This window comes from Aythya fuligula, chromosome 1, assembly GCF_009819795.1.
Source record: "Aythya fuligula isolate bAytFul2 chromosome 1, bAytFul2.pri, whole genome shotgun sequence".
Classification (NCBI taxonomy): domain Eukaryota; kingdom Metazoa; phylum Chordata; class Aves; order Anseriformes; family Anatidae; genus Aythya; species Aythya fuligula.
The window spans coordinates 198,948,111-198,972,903 of NC_045559.1; the positions used below are offsets into that span (position 1 = coordinate 198,948,111).

The following is a 24,793-nucleotide window of genomic DNA, read 5'->3' on the forward strand; positions in this document are numbered from 1 at the left end:
GCTTTTCTTTGCTGAAACAAAACTGAAAGATTTACAAACTCTCATGGAAGCTGCAGAGGGACATCCTAGCTCTTGCCTCCAGACAACGCACTGAGACGTTGCACTGAGAAGTTGTTGCTGCTGAGGATATCTGAAATGAAATATTCCATATGGCATCCTTTGTGTTTCCACATGGAGCCTCTTTTGACCTCTAAAAGCTAGTCCTTCTCATTGCTTTTATCCCATGAAGATATAAAAGTTCATCATAACTTCATTTCATTAGCGGACATGTGTATGTGAGAGGACTCCCAGCTTCAAAGCAGCCCATTCTTTACAGGTGGAGGTGGGCAGCACAGGCAGGTCTCTGCCCAATTACCTCATCACTCAGGATAGCTGGTGATAATTTGTTCCAATAACTTCTTAAATATTCTTTTTAACAATAATTTAGTTTTGTCTTTTAATAAAAAAGGCAGATGTAGGCTCCAGTAGAATAAATCCTGCATGAAATACCCTCTGAACTCCAGACAAATGTTTTTTAATAGATTTGCTTTACATATAATTTAAGGAGATATTCAGGTGTACAGACTTCGCTGGCAGCTGCTTCACAGGCCTTTTCTTCCACTAAAAAGAAGCTATGAAAAATGACAGCACAATAAAGACATGGCCAAAACGATAGCACTTGGTAAAAATACCATCTGCTCATTTAAAAGCAACAAGCATTTAATATCCTGTAGCAACTCTTGTTTTTGAAGCATTTTACTATACTGAAATATTTTCAGGACAAAGGTCCCAGAAGTCCTAGGAGAGAAGAACCACTGCTGCAAGAGCAAATGCAGAACCAAACAACTCATCGACCAGCTCAGCAAAGAAATGTCATTTGCTCAATTGTGGCACATGCAGCCCCTGCTTAGAGCTGTCCCCTTGCTCAGCAACACCCCTCAATATCCCCTCACTTTGCACCCATCCTCCTTAGAGAGAAGGAGAGGAAATAGCTCAAAATCCATGCCCAAATCTTTGAAAATACTAACTCATATGAGTTCATGCTGTGCAAGGATTTCACAGCAGAGAGAGCGTAGGAACGCGGCAGATCTGAACATGTGGAAGTGCTTCTCTGTTGACCCAAAGGTTTTATGGAAGCTAAACCAGGCTTATTATTGAATTTCTTTTTTGTATGCTGTAAATTACTAAAGAGAGGTCCCAGATTTCAAAATCTGGCCTGGATTTCAACCTCCCAAAGTGCTTGGTTGATTGATTCTGTGGTTTTAGTTCAACTGCTGTCAAGCAGCCAGTTGCAAAACTGGCATGTGGTTCCAGCCTCAGATTTTGATTATATTTGGACCAAGCAGAGGGTGCGTCTGGAGCTGGGATTTTACATTATGTCTCTATTAAGTAACATTTTGCAAACACTCAGTCCAGAAGGAGAGAGTACATTCCAAGGGGCACAGTCTGTTTAAAGAGAAAATTGTATTTTAAGCATCATGTTCCCATCTTCTGCAGAATCAGGACCAGAGCAGCACTCAGCACAGCATTTACATAGGGGGTTTATAGCTTGCAGGACAAATCCAGCCCTCAGCACAGGTAGTTTGCCAGTTCCTAGCACAACAAAGGGCTCCATACCAACATGTTGGAGCCCTGGGCATGGCTGCTCGAGCATAACCCTTGATGGAGCAGTCATAGACCCTATCCAAGTCCTTTTCCACCCTGTGAAACTCGAGCCGTCATCAGCAAATTCAGTGTGGGTCTTGCAAGAGAGGACTCCCAGGCTGGCCACACCACACCTCTGACAACAAACGGGACCATGGCATTAAGGACCTATCTGTGCAACACCATCACAGGGCTGTGACCAAGGGGCCACCAGCTAGTCCTACCAGCCTTGGTACAGATGCCCAGCCCTGCCAGCCCTTCACCATGCCAACCTAGCTCCCAAAGCCAAGCCATAACAAGGGACTTTCCCAGCATAAAACCCTCTGAGCAAAGCAACAACCACAGTGACATGCCCTGGAGGATGGAAAGAAGGAAAAGCAGGATATCTGGTGACCTTCCAGGCTCGGCACATTTTCAGCTGAACTGTGGGTGATGGGTGGGTAACAGTCCTGTGGGCTTACATGAAGCAATAAGGAAACTGTACTTCGATCAAAGCAATGGGAAAGCCTCCACACAGTATTTCTTTATCTCTAGATTAATCTATCTTAAAGGTCTCAAACTTATCTTGCCTCTGCAGTACTTTTTACCATTTCTGGCTATGTGAGTTTTGCTGATGATGATGTCCAGCATGCAGCAACCATGAGCTAATCCTCACACTGGCCCGACAGTGGGTGCGGGTGAGAATCCCATAAAACAGCTCATGAGCTCTTTGAGGGTAGGTGTCCTGCAGGGGTGAGTGGCTGTACCGTGCATTTTCTGCATATTCAACCAAAAGAGGTTTTAGGAGTTATCCATGTCCTTGTGGCTCCTCATATCCCTTTATGAAGACAAGATAGAATAGCTTCTCCTATGGGATCTGAAGAAAAGAGGCCTGTCTCCTGCCTTACAGCGCTGTGTTAATCACCTGTCCCTGCTCCCGCTTACCAGTAACAAAGTCAGCGTGTCTAATCAAGCCTGACCTGAATGAATTATGATGCATTTCTTACCTAAAGTGACAGCCAGAGATAAGCACCCTATTAAAAATGGAATTCCTTGAAATACTGGTATATACAGATATTACTCAATAAAGAGCGCGCTTCTAAAATTACTGACTTTATTAATTGCAATATGATTTCCTTATCTTCCCCTCCTGATTGCTCTAAAGTGCTAACAGAGCTATAAGACAGTGAGGTTCTTTTTAATTCTGGATTGCAAACCATCAACACAGCTGCAGATTCATTTCCAGTGGAGGATTCTTTCTGGTTAATGAAGTTAGAGCCGGAAGAAATCCAGTTTGGCTTTGATGTTTTAAACAGTTTATGGGCCTCACTGTTGGGAGGGGAAAAAAAATAACCTTTTATTTGTACTTTGGGCAAATTAATTTTTGAAATGGCTGAAAGGCAGACAATGAGCCTTGCACTATCATGCTTGCAGAGCTGCTTTTGAGATTGAAGCTAAGCATAAAAACGTCTTGGACGGAAGCCTGAAGTGCTCCCCGGGGAATAATTGTGCAACAGCAGAGGGATGAACTAGATAATGAAATAAATCTTTTTTGTCATTACAGTCTGTGATGCTAAACTTATTAAAGTGCTGCTAAGGACATGATAGCAGAAGAGACTTTTAAGACTCTTGTAAGACTTACGAGAGAGAGAAAAAAAAAAAAAAAAAAAAAAAAAAAAAACCAGCAGCTGTAAAAGCCAAAGGAACTGCCAGGCCTGCTGATACACTGGGCAGCCCAGGAAAAATTGTAATTCTGTGAATTTTTAGAATTCCCTAAAACTGCTAGGAAAAAAAAAAAGGGGGGGGGACATAGTGTGAAAAGAGGGAAAAGGCTTAGGAGCTACTGGAGCAAATGTTGAGATAAGAACCAGGAGCAACAGATGGTGGAAAACCATCTCCTGCCTAGAGGACAAAACCACCCAGAGTACTTGTGAGGGGCAGGACCTCTCAGGTCTTATTGCTCCAGGTCATATTTGCAGTGGCCAGAGCAGGTAATCCCTTCAAAGGGATGGAAAACCACCATTCTCTGGAGGCAGATGAGTGTCTCCCGATGGCGTGGGCAGGGAGAGCTGGGGTCACAGCTCAGCACTGGGGTCTTGCAGCTCTGTGGGGAAGCTGTGAAGGAGCTGAGAAGGGTAGGAGCAAAGAAAAGAGGGATGGAAAGGGAAAGCATTGACCAAGGACTCTGTGTGGTTTGCTGCAGCTCAGAACATTTCAGAGTTAGCCAAAACCTTGCTTCCAGACATGTCATGAGGACCCAGCAGACATGTATGAGTCTTGTTTCATTGTCTGGTGTTCGTGCTCTAATAAAATTTGTATTCAAACACCCTTTTCTTGAACTTGTTATAGGAAAATTTGTGACAGCTTTGAAGTCCTATGTTCTGCCTCTGGCTGCCTTAGGATCCCTGCTCAGTACGTACCAGAGCATCTTGGTGTCACCTTCCTTTCTTATGATAAGCAAGGTGAGATGTCTCAGTGTTTTATGGGTAAGAAGAGGCAAATTACCTGCAAAAAACCTGGCTCCATACTTCCTCACCAAATACTCTTGCAATCCTTTGAAGAACATCATGAACAACCTTTCATATCTTTTTTTTTTTTTTTTGAGTTGGGGGATAAATTTCTCCACCACTAACAAAGCATTAAATCATGCTCAGTGATACTGCGCTACCCTGCAACAGGTCCATAATGTTTGGGTTTCACAGCGTATTAAAACAGCGCATAGCATCAGCTCTGGAGAAGCCTGTATGACAGCACATGCACGAACTTCAAAAGGAGAAGGTAAGAAAAGAAACAATGGAGGGGAAAAAAGGTGCTGTGAGCTGCCTGGACAAAGCAGAACATACTGGGGCTTGGAGATTTGTGCTGTAATATGTTGCATGGCTTTGGAGAGGTCACATATGAACCTGAGAGGGAGGGAGAAAATGGTTAGGGGCTAAATGCTGCAGAAAGCAGCTGGGAGGAAACAAGGCAGGAAGAGATGGAGCCTTTCTTGTAAAATTCCTGTGGATTAGCAATAGACTCAGCCACCTAAAAATGGTGCCACAAAAACAGGAAAGCCTGTCTGAAGGTCAAAGCAATTTTCCTGTTCCTGAACCAATACAGAGGGGATACGATGGAAGTAGGCATGCCTTTCTGGTGACTGTGGTTGTTTCTGCTTACGTTTGGTATGTTCAGAAGATCAGAACAACACCAAATGTGGAATTAGATATGAAGCATGGTTTTCCTGACTTCAAGGTGGTTTCCAGAGCATGACGCTGGGCCATGTATCCAGAGTGACATAACCAGCACAAAACAAGCATACCTTGGAAACAGAAGAAGGGAAGAAGGCATTGAAAGTGGGAAGGGAAAGTGCACTTACAAAGTACAATGAAATGATGCAAAGCCCTGTGAATTATGCAGAGCTAAGAACTAAACTCATCATGGATGATTTCATTTTTTTTTTTTTTTTCAGTACAGAATTTATAGTTTCTTTAATTTATTGAGTCTGTGGAACAGTAAGTCAAGTGGCAAGAGGAAAGAAAGGCTGTGCTGAGGCCCATCCCAGGTCTTTCTGGTGATTATGGAGTATGGTGAGAGAAGAACCGGCTTGTGAGTTCCTTTGAGGCCTTCCCTCATATCAATGACTTTCACTGAATCCCAGAAAATAAGAACAATTCTCAAAGGTAGGCAGAATCCCCAAATACGTGCTGTACAGTACACAATTGACTCAAAGCCCTCTGAATTTTAAGAGGAAATGTAGAATGTTCCAGGCTGACCCATTAAACCTATCTACAGTACTTTGATGTTGCTAGACCAGCTTCTGAGTACCTTCCAAATTTAACAGTTTTAGCTGTCAGCTACCTTTCTAAAACAGGAAAGTTCTGCTCTCCTGTAACTAAACTAGGAGCCTTCAGCTCCTCTGACAGACAATAGAGAGAAACAATTTTATTCAGTGACTCATCTGACCTACTTTATACATCAACTTTCGGGAAACTTGAATCATGGCCTACAAGATGGCTTCTTCTCTCCATTGATGGTGAAGTGTTTATCACTTTGTAGACATCTGCATTTACTCAGCCCAAATTGCAACCAGAGAAACTAAAACTGAGACCTAAGTTTCTTTTGTTTCATTGGCACATGACATTTAATCCTCTTCCAAATCTGTGCATGTGAACACAGACAGGAGAAGTAAATCTAGGTCTGAATTCCAGGCTAACCAATGATCGCTAAATTATTCTTACAGCTTGGTATAAAATCAGAAATGGTTTGTTTTCAGCTTCTCTTTCAATTACAACTAAATTTTCCAGACAGCCCAGTATGGTTGGAGTTCTTCTGTTCAACAAAACATAAATATTACCAGTAGGACAAATCTCAGTAATTCTTCTATGTTAGAATTCTTTCTCAGACTTATATTACTTGTCTGATCATGGAAAGCTTAATCCTAACTCTAATCTGTATCAAATTTGAACCACACCAAATCTTTCTAAAATGACCTGTGCCCAGATTACTTTACTTCAGAGTATTTACATTTGAATTATTTCAGGGAGCTGTATGGGTGTTTGAGCTGTCATCCTCTTCTGTTGGTTAGATGAAGGGTGAAAACTGTTTATAGGATTTCTTTGTGGTGATATCACTCAGGTAATAGGTTTGCAGTAAATTTTTGTTCTCTCTCTCTTTTTTCTTTTTTTTAAATTCTTTTTTTTTTTTTTCTTCTTACTCAACTAAAATACTGTATCTTCCAGGAAAGATGTTATTTTGCATTTCCCTTCCCTTTATATATGTCTCTTTCACTTCATGTCATTTTTTTTCCACTTTTAGTAGAGTAAATTTTCCTCTTCATGTGGAGAATGGAAGGGGCTTCTACCCACTTCTACCCAACTTGCAGTTGGTAAACTCAAGTTGTAAGGTAGTGATGCTCCTGATGTTCAGCTTTCTGTTGACACATTTCTGGAGACTTCACTCTTTTCTGGATTGAAATAACAGTTTGAAAGAGATTGTTGCGTAGAACAGAAATGCTAGTTATATTTTGGATAAAAGAAGCTGCTCTAGTGCTGCTGGACTTGGAAGAGGAGCTTAAATTTTAGCAGATCAGGGTTGTGCAGCAGTTAAACATCTCTTCTTGTTTTCTGTAGTCTGCCCAAGATCTGATCAATCTCTAGGCTCTCAGAAAAAATGTAAATATGCTCTACAGATGTTTCTTCTGTACAAATAGCTACAGTCTTTGAAGAGCCCATCCTTACTGCACATGCTCTAACTTCTTTTTCCACATGTGCTCAAACCATTCACACTCATGAGAGTGTGGTGCTAACCAGGGCCTGGCACTAACCTGCCTGCAAGGGCAACAAATCCACCAGACCTCTAAGATTGCTCCAGTTGAAGATAACAGGGACAAATGTGGGTTTTGCCAACAATGGGAAGCTGTCATTGGTGCTGGAACCAAGGGCTGTGAGTTGGTATCTGTTCTGCTCTGAATGACTGCTTCTGGCAGATACCCCCCAGCAGCACCAGGAAAGAAGTGTTTGGTTTTGTCATGGAAATGATTAAAATAGGAGTGGGAAAAGGGAACGGATTAACAGAGAGCTCAAAATTTAGGATTATGAAGGATTAGCAGATGTGACAAGGAAGTTGAGAAGAATCTAAATTTTCATGTGGCTCCATGACATGGGGGATATGTATCAGGACAGGTAGCCAAAGATACAGAATCATTGGAATCAATGCAGAGGTGACATACAAGCTGAAGAAGGGAATGCATGACAAGCGTATTATTTTCTTAAGTCTCTGTGGGGAGATGGGGAGCCATCTCAGACCACTGGTGAAAGAAACAAATTCAGGTGAAGCAGTGAGATTAAAATGAGGGAAAGAAAATAAAATTAAAAAAAAAAAAAAAAAAAAAAAAAGGCCATTAAAATGGTGATTAATTGGGGAAGGAGATGGGCATTGGACAGAGAAACCTGGTGAGTAAGCATGGGAGCAAAAAGTTTTTGTATTGACTGTGTTCAGGGAACTTGCAGTCTTGGTTAATTTTTTCACTCAGACAGGAGAGGAACATTTCACATTGATGTAGTGCAGGGGTGGAGAAGGGTTCTGGTTGGCTCATTCACAGCAAACCTGTGTACCTTAACCTTGTAATTTTAATCTCTAAAGCAGTCTATTTTCTGACTGGATGGGCTTTTCACTTGTTTATAGATCAGCTCCTTCATGTGGTCCCCCTCCTGGCAGAGGTCCACTCTTCCCGGCCTCCTGTCCTAGCACTTTTATAGACATCTCACAACTTTGACCTTACTAGAAAAAGCTCTTGGTGTTTACACAGTCAGCAGTCAAAAGAAAGAACTGAATGTCATGTATCACCTTTGTGGAACATGATCTCGCAGGTGGACCCCACTAGACATAAATCCCATACAATTTAGACTTGTTTTCAGCCTGCTAGTATTGAGACCTCACAACAGCTGGTGGATATATATATTACAGAATCACAGAATCACAGAATTTCTAGGTTGGAAGAGACCTCAAGATCATCGAGTCCAACCTCTGACCTAACGCTAGCAGTCCCCACTAAACCATATCCCTAAGCTCTACATCTAAACGTCTTTTGAAGACTTCCAGGGATGGTGACTCCACCACTTCCCTGGGCAGCCTGTTCCAATGCCTCACATTGCCTATATATATATATATATATATATATATATATATATTTTAATAAAAAGTCCTTGGGCTTGACAAACACAATACTGTGTTTGATACAAAACTATGATTCTGTTTCTGAGAAGGTTTCTCCCTCATCATGTCCTTCTTCTTGAGAATGGCATCCAGAAGTGTCCTTATCTTTCTTCCCTTGCAAGGCTGTGCTTGCTCATGCCTATTGGCCTTTGAAGAGTTGTTCAACACTCCAAAAGAAATGGAGCCAGCTTTGTTTCCAAGCTCCTACTACCCCTCTTCTTTATCTCTTAGTTAAAAGCTTTAATGGATCAGTTCAGCTAGACCATTTGAGGTTGAAGGGTATGAAGAACTTCAAAGGTTCACAGCTTTATCACTGATTTTGTGAAAAGACCATATAGTTGGATTAAAAATAAACTCCACTCACAACACCACATGGAACTTTGCTGATCTATTTTTACTGCATCACAAATAAAGCTGCGAAGAGGGGGAAATCCCACTGACTAAACAGGATGTGTGGGAAGGATGGAACATGACTCCATCCCGTATTACCCAGGTACTCATTAACTCTTAGAAAATCAGTTTAGACAACACGAAGTGGAATGTCTCCAGCACCAGATGGTAGTGATGAGGAAGAAAGAAGAGTGGAGCAGACAAGATAAAACTTGGCAGGAAAATATAGAGAGGAATTTCTGTTCATTAGGACAGATATTGGAATCTGAAAGTGCTAAATTTAACCATTCCTTTGTTGTCAGGAAGTGTCTGAGAAACTTAAGGACAAAGACAACTTCCATCCTGGCTGAGATTGTTGGCCCACCCTCAAAAAATCACCCAACTACCTAGTGACAAAATTTCTGATTTAGTTTTCGAGATGGACCATCTGTAGTATAAAGCCATTGCTCCACATGTGCTGCTGACCAGTGTGGGTACCAGCTGGATCCCTGTAGAACAGTTTGCAATTTCCAACCTATTCCAAAGTTCAGAAATGTGAGCATCCTCTTGGTCCACATGGCTTTAACAAGGTTGATGCTCACTGATATCCCCTTAATTGCAGAAGAAAGAAAGAAAGATAAGAAAGATAAGAAAGATAAGAAAGATAAGAAAGAAAGACGGAAAGAAAGACAGAAAGAAAGACGGAAAGACGGAAAGACAGACAGAAAAAGAAAGAAAGAAAGAAAGAAAGAAAGAAAGAAAGAAAGAAAGAAAGAAAGAAAGAAAGAAAGAAAGAAAGAAAGAAAGAAAGAAAGAAAGCAGGCAGTATTAGTATGGAAGGTTTATCCTTTAGAAATGATCAGGTACCCTCGATAAATTTCTAGATGCATGAAAATGAGCCATAGTAATGAGGAAAGCAGTTTTCCAAACTAATGAAATGTCTTTGTGGAAAGAAAAACTTCATTGAAAAGGATCCTATACAGACTTTCATACACGCACTGTGTAGATAGACAGATATTTTTGGAATGTCTCTTCTGATGAAATACCAGGGCTGTTATTAATCCTGCCTGTCAATTTTATTGAAAGCCTAACAAATTGCATACAGCATATGAAGAAAGAGCAAATGTAAACCTTCAGTGGCAAGTAGGGGAAAAATCCCCAAGATTAAAGGAAGTCATGTTTTCTCTTTTACTTGCCTTTAAATGTAGCATGTTCTGCCTTAGTAAGAACATTTAGCAGACACAAACCAGACTTGCAACAAAACTGTGTGCAGAACCCAGAAGCTGCAGACCTTCGTTGCCATGTTTATTCAAGGACATAGTAGCAGGGGTAGTTGGTCTCTTGTGAAGTGTTGTGAGATCTACAGCCTCCATATGAAATTCGGAGACATCATGTGTAATAGTTCATTAAACCCTTCAGTATTCCCATTTCAACTTCAGCCTACAGATCTTTCACAAAAGCAAGCCTGCATGTCTGGGAATATGGTTTCCTTTTTTCACATAGCTTTTCCCTCCAGAGCCAGCAACAGGGGTTTGGAAAAATAATGCCCATAACAGTGATGAGGCCAAAGTTTGGTACAAACATAACTAAAAGTCTCCTTGAGCATCAGTCCAGAGATCGCTGTTTTTCCTGTACTGCAAGACATCTTTATGGAAATCTGGGAGCAGCTAACAGAGATGAGCAAAGCAAAACACAAACAAAAACCCAAATAACCCAACAAGCAGCACTGGAACTTCCTTAGTCAAAACTAATACTGAGTGAACAGGATTTGCTCAGGTAAGGTGGGTATGTGACTTTGGCTGTTGTACAGTGATGGTGCTGGAAACCACAAAGCTCAGTTTGGTGCCAAGCAGCCAAGACTCTCTGGGTTGCTCCTGCTGTGCTGCCCTGTGGTGGGGGAAATTGAGGTGCTGGCATCCCCCAGCTCATGCCAGGTCACCCCAACACGCTGGAGACCTCCCTGGGGCTGCAGCCAAAGCAAGGTGGTCATGTGGGAAACCATGCTCCTTGCACTGACAGCAGCACTGAAAAAAATGGGATTGTGCAACCTTGTGCTAGTGACTTTCATAACTGTGATTCCTGGTTTAACTCTTGCATCCAAATATGCAAAATACTTCCTATGACAAACAGAGGATTGCTACTAAAGTCTTCCATAAAGTGACTTCACAGACTGTTTTTTAATCTTTCCAGATTGTAAGAGCCAAAACTGAGAGTAAAAAGATGGCAACACTATTTTTTTATGGGGTAAAAGAAAATATTCTTCGATTTCCTGATGTCTCACAGCCCTTTCAAGTACAGGGGAAGATAGGGTGACAGCAGATTTTATGATTCTTGGCTTTAGAATTACATCAAAATTGTGTTTTATCTGACATCAAAAGAATGAGCTGTTTTATCATCATGACAGTGCTTTCTTCTGCTTGGATTAGTAACAGTGCAAATAAGGCAGCTATAGAGAATGAAAAAAAAAAAAAAAAAAAAAAAAAAAAGTTTTGTCCTTAGGCTTAGGCTTTATCTGTGGTTTACCAGCTTCTAAACAATCAGCTATATGATGAAAGAGAACCAATAAGGCATTTATATTCTGCATTATTGCTAAACAAAAATGAATGTGTAACTTTTTCTAAGCTTGAACTCTAGACAATTTTGAGGTTTTGTCCCATAAGACCCCAAATTTATTTTGGTAATATTACACCAAAAGCTATGCTATACCACAACCTTAATTTAAGTATTCCTTTCTGGTGAAAATTAAAATAAAAATTAAAGTAAGCATACTGAAATATGCTATTTTGTACATAACTTATTGCAGATTCCTAGCATTACTCAAGCAATGACTTAATTTGTAATAATTGTTTTTGGTGGACCACATCTAACTGGATTTCAGCAAAGCAATTGAAATGGGGTCATATGGGGAATTACTGGTAAAAGGGTCTGGCTGGAGCAGAGACAAAAGGTGCTGAAAGGGGAAATATCACAGCAGAGAGAAGGTGCAAGCAGGTTCCCAAGCATAATTCTGAGCCAGACTTAACTAAACATATTCACCAGCAGCATATGCACGTGAAGGAGGACATCAATGAAATTTGGTAATGACAGGAAGCTGGGAGGAGCAGCAGAATATCTCACAGGAAGAACTCAGGGAGCTGATTACTGAAAAGTACCCTAAAGATATTTCATTATACAAAGCCTAAGATCATATACTTAAAAGGAGATTGTGTTTCCTGGATGACCTCTGCTTGAAACAAGGAGACAGAAAGTCTGTTTTCATGATGAAGAAGGGAAAGTGTGAATTTCCGATGCAGGTATCTGCACAAGCCCTCTGAGGGCCTTCAAAGCACCTACAACTTCATGTCCAGTCACAGGACCTTTTTTTGGTCTTCCTTGTATTAAAGAATGCCCTCCCATGGGAGGCAGGTGTTGAGGGGTTCGTCGATAAAGGCAGGAGTGTGTCCAAACCCTCATGCAGCTGTATACAGAGCCATCTCGAGCCCAGGGAGTAGGCCCCGCTGGGCACAGCTGCAATCCTTCCACGTGCACAGCTCTCTGAGCCTAACCCATTATTTCAGGCAAAACGTCTTTCAGAGAGATCCGCACATCTGGAACCTTCCCACCAACATGAAGGATGGCTTTTCCCCCACCCACAGGCTCTGGGAAAGTCTTCCCTGCCCTTTCATTGCCCACAATGATCCCTCAGAAGGGTTGGCTGGATACAAGAGCTCCCACACGACTGCTGACATTTAAGACGGGTGGCGGGTCCTGTTGTGCACCGATCCCGCTCCCACCAAACACAATAGCAGGCTTTGCTGGGTGCAGGATTGAGCCCAGGGTGACATTTTCTTCCACCCCACGCCTCTTTGCTGACTGAAACTTTTGTGAGACCGCGGAGGCCAGAAAGCCCCTGCGGTCCCACCTGCTTCTGCAGGCCATGGTCCCACGCTCGGTTCACCCTGAGGCAGTGTCCACCCCCTTGTGTGCTCATTTCCCCACCAGTAATGAAACAAGGCCCCACATGCCCCATCCAGAATGAAAAATTCTTTGAACTTTGGACAAGAGAAATTTGGTGGGTGCTGTTGACAAGCCATGGCATCATCCTCCAAGCAGGGACACCATCTTCCCCAGCATGGGGACCAGAAAAACACCACAGTGATATTAGGTGAAGCAGCAGTTGATCTGGAATTCATTAAAAAATAACAATTTATAGCAATTCATAGAGACTGAAATTTTGTTGAAAGATCCCTGATTACAAAGGAGTATTTATCAGAGAGGTTTCTTTCATCCAGGCAGAAATTTTCAGTCAAAACTAGAGTGAATGCCAACTGCCTGCCCCAGAACAGCGAGGTCACCGGGTAGGCACCCACTTAGAGCAGGAAAACACAAATGTAAAATTTAATCTGACAACTGACATGAATTTTTTTCCCTTCTTTTTAAGGATCTCCATACTTTGCCATCAAGGGAAGTTTTATTTTCCAAGAGTGGGCACAAACAGAAGGAGAAAGATGAAGACAGTAGGAAAAATACCTAAAGGAACATTTTTCTAGCCAACTCAGGTTTAAAACAATCTAAACTAAAACATTTAAATCTATCCCTTTCAGTATGGTGGCAAAGATAGTTCAACCTCTGCTCAGAAGTGGAACTTTATGTTGGACAAGCCTTTAATGAACTTTTGCTGATATGAACATTTTTGTCCTTTTCTTAACTGCCCATGGTAGTAAATACACCTGGCTTCACAGGCTAGGGGATGCAGAAAAAATATACCTAAACCATAATTAAATTATTTTTCTATGCAACCTGTGGAAAATCACCAAATCTAAATGATTTCCTATACATGTTTATGCTGTGTTATAGGAATTGTATAGGATTTCTTTAATAATACAATTATTATTATTAATTATACATTATTACTGCTGTCATTCCAATGAAGAGCTAAAAATGTTCATATGTCCATCACATGACAATATTTCATAAACACTCTTTGTTAGAGAGTTGGACTTGGAATTGGCCTGGCTTGCCAGAAAAATACTCTTCCTTCATCAAATCAACATGAAAAGTGATTTTCAAAACTGGAGTGAGCATAAATAAGCAAATATCAGGTCACATGCATCAGATACTTTCATTATATGTGTCATTTAAATGGAATATTTTATATCACAATCATTTGAGTGAAGTATTAGAAGCATTTAACTTCTAGTAGTTTTCTACTGATGCATACTTATCTCTTAAGTGCAATTTAGTGTAAAAACAAAACAGAAACAAAAACAAAAACAGCAACAAAAATAAACAAGAACAAAGTCCACAAAATGTTTGTAGAACATTCATTGTCTCCCCTTGAGCCACAATCACTTAATTACTGTGTTAGTGATCTTTGGATAAAGAGCAGCATGAGCCTGCTCTGCAACTCAGCCACTTCCCACTTAGTTTATCTAAACAGAAACACAAAGCATCACTGTTCATTTTGTACTAGGTATAGCCAGTGTTGGTAATTGTGTTTGGAGCCAGTGTTGGTAATTGTGTTTGGAGCATGCTAAGATGTTTCTGTTCCGGAGTTGTTTAATCATTGACGTGTAAAAACCCACCCTAGCTTTAACAGCAGGCACAAAGCACATACTAACAGGAAAAAACATCTTCTGAGTGGAAGAGACCGGGTTCCTAATACTCCTGTCACTGACATTTATGCTTTTCCTGTGTACCTACAGACAAACCACAGTCTAAATTTCTCACACATGGGTGTTATACACTGGCCTCAGATTTAGCATTTACACATTTATTTTAAGAGGCTTGACGTAACTCAGCTTGTAAGTTTTTATTCTACACTTAGTGGATCAGAGAATGGATAAACAGCATCATACGTACTACTCACATGCAGTCCTACATGTGCACGTACATGTACATACATAGCAACCAATTCACTAAATTTCTTGCACTTGAGGTATAGAAAATATCACCGTCTTGCTCTCCTTTCCTGCTCTGCTCTGGCCGTGCTTCCTTTTTACTCCAAGAAAGCAGAAAAGTTTTTACCCACCCATCATACTTTATCCACTCTTTGAAAGCTTCCCTTCTAAAGGCCTGCGCATATTGCGTTGGCACTCTACCAAAAACCGGCTAACAAATGGCAGATTAAGTGGAAACACGGAAAAGAATTTCAAGCATGTATTATACTTGCCTGGAGTTCAGCGTGCAACTTTAAGACAAGGGCTGCCCTCTAAACAGGCAGGCCTGGGAATTCGGTTGCAAAACAATTACAGATGCAAGGAAAATACCTTTCCTCTGAGCAAGAAACTTGATGATATACTGCAGTCTTCAGTAAACCGAGTTCACTGTGTGCTCTGGAAGAGCTCGGCATGTTCTGTGCTGTCTTGAGACTTTACCTTCCAGCTCCAGCAGTGCTCTCTGAGGGAGTTATAGCGTATTAACCAGAATTTATGTTATGTCAGCCCCTTCAAGATGCAGGAACAGAAGATTAATAACCATTGCCATTCACAACCAGAAAAGCCTCTGTATCCCCATTTACTGCTCCGCCTTAAAATACAAAAATAATGAGGCACTTAATTCAGTTCTGCAGATTATCAGCAGTTATGATCAGCTGGACAATGAAATTTCTAGTGTCATGCTTGTATATAATTTATTAACATGTGTTTCCTTGATGAATTATTTTGGCTGCATGACTATCTTCCTTACAGTTTAAATCACAACTCCACTCTTCCCATCATCTTGAGAGAATAAAAGATCTCAGCCTATAGTCTGAGAAAGTATTTGAGAACATAGGCCTAGTGAATGGGAAATACCTACACTAAACCAGGTTTTATTTTCTCAAGCCCACATCCAGATATCAGGAAATTTCATGGGCAGCAGTTCCCAAATCCAGTAGAACACTTCTGCACTCCAGTGCTCCCCTAAAAACTGTCGGTCTCATTGTTGGCTTCGCAGGAACTTTTTTCTTACTGCATCAACTGAAAGAGAAAGATGGACCTGACTTATGTCTTTATACTGAGTAGTTCAAATTTGTCTACGGTTTATTGGCCCTAAATTTAATAAAAGCAATGTGACACTTTAGTCTAGTTAAAGCTGAAAATAACCTATTAATCTGCACTCATGACTGGCTTTGGAACTACAACAATCATACAAAAGCTAAGATTGACTTCTACTGTCCAAAAAAACCAGTAATTAATCCCACTGAAATATATATATATATATATATATATGTGCATAAGAGGTGGAAAGAAAAAAAAATGAAGGAAAACAAGCAGCATTTAGTATGTTAATGTATCTTTTCTGCATTTGAATGCCTTTACAAATAAGTAACTGTGCAATAAGATTGAAAGTGTAACCCAAGTATAGTACAAATACAAGAATATCTGCATTGAAATTCCATAACTTTCTTTATTCACTGTGATACATTCAAACAAAAGTGCTCCAGACAACAGTCATAGAGTAAAGGAAATTAAAAAGGCAGAAAAAGACCATCAGATACATGTGGTGATTATTCATACGTCAAAGCATTAGTAGCTGCTTGTATCTGAGTGCACCAAAAACCCGTGAGGGTCCATGTTTTCATATGCTGCACCTATAAAAATAATAATCATAGGCAGCTCTAGCACAAATGGCTTTCAGAACTAGAGCCAAAGCCATCACAAAGATAAAGCACCATCAGGCATATGTTTACAAATGCCACAGTAATTAGTAGAGTGAAAGAAAGGCTTAGCTGAATTAACATTTTCCTTGTATAGCATAGGGAAGCCCTGCTCAGACTCACTCCTTCCAGCTCTGTCATTTCACACCAGGGCCTTGCCTTTGCCCCATAACACCAAGAGCCAGGGGCAACTTGGTAAGCTTCAGGAGACAGTGAGAGATGGATGGAAGAGGAACTGGAGCCAGTGTCTATTCTCCTATTTAAGAAAATAATATTGTCATGGCAGCATGTACTTAACTATGTTACTGTAATACAGTGGCATGATCCACCTGAGAACACCGTTTGTACAGACCACGCTGACTTCCCAATGCTGTTTGCTAAGCTACAAGTGTTTGGCTGGATTGATGTTACCTATACAAGGCACTTCTTGTTTTAAACTACAATTCCGCTGTAGTAAAAATATAAGTTGTTGATGTCTATAAAAGACAGCAGAGCATCACTTCCTAGTAACTCAGATTACATCCTGCAATTTGGCTCTGTTTCAGCAGAATTACTGAACTGTGCACTTGCCAAGAACTATTTGTAACTGAAAAATTTGACAGGGAAGGTGGTCCCTGCCTCAAACAACACAAGAAAAGGAAGTCAAAGTGCTGTACAAATTATGCTGTGAAAGGGATATGATAGAGAGACACTTATAAATCTAGGGTTCTTCTACTTCATTTATGTTTAGGTAGACAGCATGGATTGTCAACAGAGAGCGTGGAAAATTCAGTAAAACCCTTGTCCTGCTCTACCCTTTGCCTGCTTTACAGTCAGCAATTCAGATCATCATCAAGAGCAAGACAGGCTTCCCCTATGAAATGTCTCAGTTGCTGACATTAAATTTTCCTTAAAAAAAAATAATCTATGCAGGACATAACAGAGGACAAACCTCCATCCCCATATGCTTTCTATAATAGAATATTTGTAGGGATCCTGATAGGTATGAGGCTGTGCCCCAGCTGCTAAAAAGATTTAAGCCCATGTGTGATCTATGTTTCCCAAAGCAGGATGCAATGGCACTGCTCACGTGACCAACATCATCTTCACAGTTAAGTCCTTGCAACATCAAGGTCTGTTTGCTTAAAAAGCATTTTTCTTAACTATGTTACTAATAAAGTCTCAGATCACTCAGGCTGAAAGAAGGTTAGAAGTGTTATGCAGTTATTTACCCTTCACGCTATTTGTGTGGCATTCATCTCCCACAGCGCATGCCTTGCCCTTTTCACACTCCCTTTCTCATGCAGGAACACAAAGCTGTAATGTTTGGGTTGCAAACACTATTAAATGCCCCTCTTCAGCCCCCAACAGCATAGAAATATTTTCTTTTAAAAGTTCAGATCAAAGCATTTCTACTAATCCTAGGATTTATTAAAACAAACATCATAGGCATGAGATAGTCAACAGCGTCCCTTTTATAGGATTCTTTGGAGACGGTTCTGATTTTGTACTGTTTACTGATCCGCCCCTCATTAATCTTCAGTTGCTCAGCTGCAAATTCAGCAAGTCCACCTGCTCCTTCCCCTCCCAGATGATGTTCCTTTAACCCCAGTTTCTAGTTGTAATGACAGCAAGTTTCTAGTTGTAATGACAGCACCACATAGCCCCAGTCCTGAGAACAAGGTGGCTTGCTCAAAAAGCTACATCTCACATCCTGATGTTACAAGAATGTATCACACACGTTTGCAGCAGAAGTCTAGCCTCTCCTCATATGAGTAATTAAAACCAGTCATTAAGTGCTTTCATGGAGTTTCATTGTCTTTATCCTTCCCTGCAGTCAAGGTAGTTGCCTTTGATCCAGTAACAGATCTGTGCGTATTTGAGGGGTGTGATGCGAACAGCTACATTGAAATCCTGTGGGGTGCCATTCATGTCCACCCACTGATGGCCTGAAAATATTCCAATAATTTTACGTTCCCATTTGTGATTCTGCCTCTTCCACATCCTCACGTACACCCCAGATCCACTCGCACCTGGCTGGGCATCACACTGCTGGTACAACAGGTCATACGTTTCATCTTTGACATCACAGAAACGGTACACCAGATTTCCTGGACGATCGTTGTCGTAGCCAGAGAAGTGAATCCTCCCTCCAGGCAAGTGTCTTGCTGGTGGGCTCACACCTATCTTCATAAACTTTCTTTTATGAGGCTTCTTGAGCTCCAGCAGGGCATAGTCATAATCCATGCCAATATCATTGGCGTTGCCTTTGATCCATCCTTTGGGGACGTGTGTCCGTTTCACTCGGATCCACTGGAATTTCATTTTTTCAGGCATTGCTGAGTTGGTGATATTGGCCCCTTTGCTGCCATCTTTCAGTTTTGGCTTCAGGAAGCCCACCCGCAGTTTCTGAGCTCCTTTGACATAACTCTTGCCATCATGGATACAGTGAGCGGCAGTAAGAACATGCTTCTCAGCCACCAGTGTCCCTGTGCAACCTGTGGATAGCTTCACTGATGTGGAGAACGGGTAATTCAACAAGAAGTCCTTCCCAAAAATGCTAAACCTGCTGTCATAGCCATAGATCTGCCTCTTAGTTCGAGATTTGCCTTGAGACCCATCACTGCTGCTCAGAATGTATATGCCCACTTCAGTTTCAGTGAGGCTACCGTTAGCGTACAAGGTTTCATAGGACAGGTAGTTCTTCACTTCTTCGTAAGTTGGCAGCGGAGAACTTTTGTGGCAGGCTGGGCCGCAGGGAGATACCACATCCAGTCTGGCTTCAGCATCAAACTGTGGCTTGTCCAAGTTGAGGGTAGATTGTGGCAGGATGACTGGAACTCTGTAAGAAGGCCATGTTGGCTTCCAGTGAGGACTGGAGGGCATCACATCTTTAGCAGCACACAAAAGGAGGATTAACGTGGACAAGCCTGCCATTCTGAATGCTGGTCTGTGGAAAGCAAAAGAAAGTCCAGTTACTCACCCAAACTTGTTGCAAGATCAATTTGCTTTGCTAAGCTATGGTTTGTTAAGCAACTATGATACTTGGTCAAAATCAAGCAATTTGAGCAGAGCAAAATAGCATTAAGTTCTTCAGGCTTCTTAGCATTAAACTAATGCCTCAGCCTGTATCTTGAAGCAAAAGTCCCAGGTTAACACATGAAACCCAGGATATTTAACCTCCAGGTGTGCTGAGCCACCAAGTCCCAGTTACCATCAGTGACAAGTTACGGTATTTGTCTTTACTCCGTGTCTAGAAAACTCACATTATGCATAAATTCCTGCACCCAGATACCGTAACTCCTGCAAAGAATAAATGCCTTTAGAGAATGCTGTAATCCAGCTGCAGTAGAATTCTCTGAAAGCTCCCACCTACCCTCTGACATCACTGAGAGGGGTCCCTTCAAACACCTCAGTTTGCTGTCTTAGCCAGAAACATCATGCTAATGGTAGGAAAAGGCAGGAGGAAAAAGATAACCCTAACAGAACAGGCTGGCACAACGTGATCGCACAGGAGACTTGCTTCTCCTTGCAGCTCACACCAGAGGAAGGTTTCTGCTCCACATAGCATTCGCCCTCCCCTAAGCTTACATGAGAAAGGCCAATCGTGATTACACAGTCAGCTAATGAAGCAAGCTTACAGCTCCTGAGGGAATTTTCAGTTAACATACTGACTTATTCCTTCATAAACTTAATTAATTAGAAATGCAAACCAACCCCCTCTGAGCACGGGGAGGGAAATGGGGCTGTAAATGTGTTTATGAACCCCAGGCAGAGTGCCTCAGACTGCAGAGAACAGCGTGCACTAGTATTGTGTCAAGAAAATGTGTAACTTTAGTTTACTTGAAAATTAGCCATACAGCTGAATCGCTGCAGGAGGCACTGTGCCCTGGGCAAGAAGGCAGGCAGGATCTCCCTCATACAAGGATTATTCAAACAAAACTTCACAATTATGTTGAGCTTACACATATTTAAACCCTGCTGAGGTTACGCTGATCACAACTGCAAGATCATTCCTGAAATACCTCAACCAAGCAAATCAAAGCAAACCATGCAGGAGATGACCACAGCTATCTAAGAATAAAAAAGAAAAATCCTTCTCTCCAATGCTGCTCACACGCCATTCCTAAGCCTTGCTGAAAAAGACTTCGAACACTGCAAACTGAGGAAGTCTGAAGGTGTCCAACTCAAATATTAGGCCTGGATCCCTTCTTTGTTGGTAGCGTCCTCTTTGGGAATGGAGGCTATAATTAAAGCACACAATGTTCAAGATATCAATTGACTCATGAGAGGAAATCAAAACATTTTGATTCCAAAAACCAGACATAGATGAACAGAGCTGATGCTACTGATACCCACAGAGGCAGGTACTGACTCTGTCAGAAGCAACCAGTCATTCCGTTGATAATTTTTTAAATAACAAATAGGATGTCTTTAAAGGGATATATTTTCTTCTGGAACAACTAAGCTCTAAGCTCTACACATGGAACTAGATGATCTTTAAGGTCCCTTCCAACCCAAGCCATTCTATGATTTCTATAGAATGAGTTATTTAATACCTAACAGGCAAATCATGCCAGAAAATTCAGGCCATTTTAAACATAAATCAGACATGCATAATCTTAAATGCCACAAAATCAGAAAATACTTGCTTATTTATTCAAGGAAAACCAGCAGCTCCTCTGGCTCTATCTATGGCAGAGATTAATACTGGGTGCTGGCTGTGTTTTGCAAGCTATCAAATCAGATCGTCTCTGATTCATGTAACAAGAAACACTTGCTGTATATCAGATGTATCTGTTGTAAAAGAGCAATTAGGAAAATACACAAAAAGAAGGTAACAGTGATGAATGCTGTATCCTCACAATGGTGATATACACTAGCATCAGTCAACTGTTAACTGTCCTCACTGGTGACAATGAGGAGTGACACAGGAGCGCTTACTGTTGCTGAGAAAGACTAAATCACACTTAGGCAGTGCATCAGGTAGCAGATCTCATTATTAGGAGCGCATATTTATATGAAGCCTGCTGTCATCTGCTTCACACCAAAGTAATTCCCATAAATGACATCTGAAGCTTTTTTGATAGATGGAATCTCTACTTAAATTGCACCACTCGTGCCACTTCTTGGATGTAAAAACCATTTGTGCTAACTGAGTCGATGCCGGCCTTCAGCTGATTTATTTAGCTGTCAGGGGATAACTGGAAGCATCTTGTCAGTTGTTATTTGCACGAGCACCAAGAATCCCCAGTGCCTGTCAGCACGGCGACCCGATGAAGGGACAGCATGCCCAACAGCTCCTCTGCTTCCAACGAGAGCATCAGCGGAGCTGGGAAATTGCCTCTCCCGGCAACCTGCCCTCCCTCACCTCCCTACCATCCCCTCCACAGCAGCACCAACGCTGGAAAGGCAGTTTTAGACAGCAGAGGGCAGCCGCCCGATGAAGAGACCACGGCAAGAGCTGCGACTCCACTCTGTCCTGAAAAAAGGCTTCAGAAAGACCGTATCTGTATCTACACCGTGCTCTGTCAAAGCGGTACGTATTCCACTTCATGTCCCTAGGCAGGCCTTCCCACACCCTCCCCGCAGCTTCTGTGCGGTAATCGCATCGCAGATACACGGGATAAAGCAGCCTTTTCATCTGCTACAGAACTTTGCTATTATTTCAAAGGTTATTAAAACCTAACTGCAATAAAACACAGTCATAAGTTTATACCTGACCACAGATGCTCACAAACCAAGGTATCTACAGATGTCTTTGTAATTATGTCTCATCTGGAGACATAACTGGTAATAAATCAGCTGTCAGTTGCAATAGAGAAAATGTCTTATTTTTTAACAAGATGCCAAATTAGTGCACAGAACGTCTTGCTGTGTAGATCCTCCCTCTTTAAAAATAAGTGGTTAAGCAAAAGAATGAAGGAATTAAAAAAACAGTGCAAACTTAAAGAGAAACCTACCGGATAGCCTCTTCTCTTTTTTCCTTTTTGTTTAAAATAAAGCATATACAAACAAACAAAAAAATAACAATGCAACTGCAACAATGTTAACAAACACACTCTGCTCAGCTACTTACTTGTGGGTGACTCTGAGAGATGTTCTCAGACAGAGCAAACTGGTAAGAAGCAAGCACTTCCCTGAACAGCTATCACAAAACGATAGTGAATGAATTACGACGCGCTGTTCTACTGTAGTACTGCTCTTCTGTTTCTATTTAAACTGTGTCATAAACTCAATCCACCCTTTGACTCAGTACAAAGCCCTGCTCTGATATCCAGCATAGGAACCCCCTAGAAAGCGGTTTGTACATAATCACACTTGCTAATGGAATTAAAATTGTTTGGAGAATGGAAACACTGACAGCTACCCTGGGGCTCCCCACACCACTAAAACACTTTGCAGACACATTTCCCTGCCTGCTATGGGTATTCATGCCTTGAGATAGATGTTGGTGAAAGAGAGCTGCCTTGTTCAGAATGGACACGAATCATTTTCTTATAAGCAAGTAATTTTTCTGGAAGAGTTCACTGCTTCGAGGGTGGTTCTTGTAATAGATGGTTAAATAGCAATAAATCCTGGGATGTACAGTATGAAAGCCCATGAACGGAACAGTCTCTGTTACATTTTGAAATGAACAAAGTTTTTCCACAGCACTGGAAGCCAGAATGATTAACACTGCAAAAGAGAAAGAAAAAGGAAGAGAGCACGAGAGAGAAAAACTTGCCTCAAACCGAACTATAGAGGTGAACCAAATTACCGTTACCACCGTGCCAAAGCACCTCAGCTGCTTTTCCTAGTCGCAGAACTTGTTAAAGCACAGCAGAAGCAATCAAGTCGCGCTGCAACAACTGCGGGAGCGTTACTGCCATTACCCTGCAACCTCTGCCCGCCTGCCCGCGATGCTGAGGCGGTGCAAGAGTTACAGAGCCTCACCGCCAGACGGAGGGCTGGAAGCAGAGACGTCTCAGAAAACCCTGAAACAAACTTTGATACCGGCAGGCCAACGGCGTCTGCCAGCACATACAACAGTGGGCACTGACACGCGCATCGGCAACACGCACACACACACACACAGAGAGAGCTCGTGTTCTGCCTGCTTACCTCTCGGTCCAATTTCTGTCAAACATTTTTCCCTGCCTCCTTCCACCCTCCCTCCTCTCCTTTTTGTCTCTCCCCGCTTCCTCGCAAGGGGTTGCGGCACAGCTGAACAAAGCACACGGCAGGCAGGGACACGCGTGCCAGGGGCTATCTGGCCACCTGGGCGATGTGCTGTGGGGTGGCTGCTGCTGCTGTGGGGCGGCTCCTGCTGCGTTGCTCCACCGACCTCACTCCTCAGAGCTGTCCCAGCTACAGCTTCAAGGAGACCCTCGCACACGCTTGCAAGAGCAAGCTAAGGATGCGAAGCCCAGCACAGGGCTCGCAGGACTACTTCCAACTCCTCCTGTGCATCCCGATGCGTGCATCGCCACCAAGTCGCCCTGCCACCAGCGCCTTTCGCACCAGATGCTCCCCGATGCGCCGGCAGCCCCCTTTGGGGTCTCTAACTCTCAGCGGGCAGCCGGGGAAGGGCTGTCCTCCCCCTCTGGAGCCGCTTAGCCGCACATCAGCCTTTTACCCCTTTATGTCTGCGGCGCCGGGTCATGCTCCCGTTCAGGGGGGCTTCCAAATTCAGTCCCCCTCCCGCAGCCCTCACCGGCACCCCGTGTCCCCCCAGCACCCCGGCGGGACCTACCGGGGCTCCCCCGCTGAGGAGGCGGCGGCGGCGTCTGCGGGAGCGGCTCAGGCAGGTGGCGGCGGGGCCGGTCCCATCCCTGCCGCCGCCTGCGAGGGGGCTCGGGGGCGCCTTCCCCCGGCCGCCTGCTCCGAGCGGGGCGGAGCGGGGCGGAGCGGAGCCTCCCGCAGGTGGCTCCCCAAGCCGCCGCCGTGCCCCGAGCCCTCGGCTCCGAGCCCCTCAGCCCCAAATCCCCAGCTCCGAGCCCCGACCCCCGGCCCCGCTGCCCCCGGCGCAGGCGCCCTGTCCCCGGCCGGCCGGGCGGGAGAAGCCGAGGTCGGGGCCCGGCCCCTCCCTCTCTCCACGCAGGCCTCCCCCACTCAGGCCGCCGCCCCACTTTCTTTTTTCCTCCTTTTTAAGTCTTTACACTGTTGTTTTTATTAGTTTCGTGAGAAAAAACACCTTTTTTTCCATTCACTCTTTTTAGTCCCAACACTGCGCCGCTGCCACCTCAGCCGCGGGGTGGCCCTGTGGTTGGAGGTTTTGGGGTGGCTCTGTGGGATCCCCACCAAGGGTGCCAAGGTGTTTGCAGAGCTGGGAGTTCGGGGTCGCCAATGTGATGGGTCCCTTCTCCATGACCCTCCTGCCATCACAGGGCCCAGAGGTGGATGGTCCATCAGACCTGCAGCCTGTCACCTCCACTACTTCATCAGATATTTGACTTTAATTGTCAGACACACTCGTTTTATGGGTTTTAATTACTCATCCTTCTTGAATCCTTATAATGACACCTGGCAAGGAAAAGGGAAGCTGGA

General features: G+C 42.9%; 1 protein-coding gene across 5 annotated transcripts; it reads right to left on the reverse strand.

Annotated features, from left to right (window-relative positions):
* Positions 1–16,015: 16,015 nt before the first annotated feature.
* PRSS23 (serine protease 23) lies at positions 16,016–24,208 on the reverse strand. Of its 5 annotated transcripts, none has more exons than XM_032191245.1 (2): positions 24,000–24,208; positions 16,016–19,214 (listed from the first exon to the last, which is right to left on the reverse strand). In XM_032191245.1, exon 2 carries the CDS (start codon positions 19,199–19,201, stop codon positions 18,086–18,088), a length of 1,116 nt encoding a protein of 371 aa, XP_032047136.1. In that variant the 5' UTR covers positions 19,202–19,214; positions 24,000–24,208; the 3' UTR covers positions 16,016–18,085. The 5 variants fall into 5 exon arrangements, with proteins under 5 accessions (XP_032047136.1, XP_032047128.1, XP_032047143.1 ...); XM_032191237.1 differs by lacking the exon at positions 24,000–24,208 and adding an exon at positions 23,369–23,409; XM_032191252.1 differs by lacking the exon at positions 24,000–24,208 and adding an exon at positions 23,025–23,179.
* Positions 24,209–24,793: the final 585 nt, after the last annotated feature.

Excerpts from the sequence above, each read along its gene's own strand:
- PRSS23 (XM_032191237.1), bottom strand. The coding sequence starts at position 23,394 with ATGTTTGACAGAAATTGGACCGAGAG. Across the intron at positions 19,215-23,368 it reads GACAGAAATTGGACCGAGAG|ACCAGCATTCAGAATGGCAG; the intron begins GTAAGCAGGCAG and ends TGCTTTCCACAG.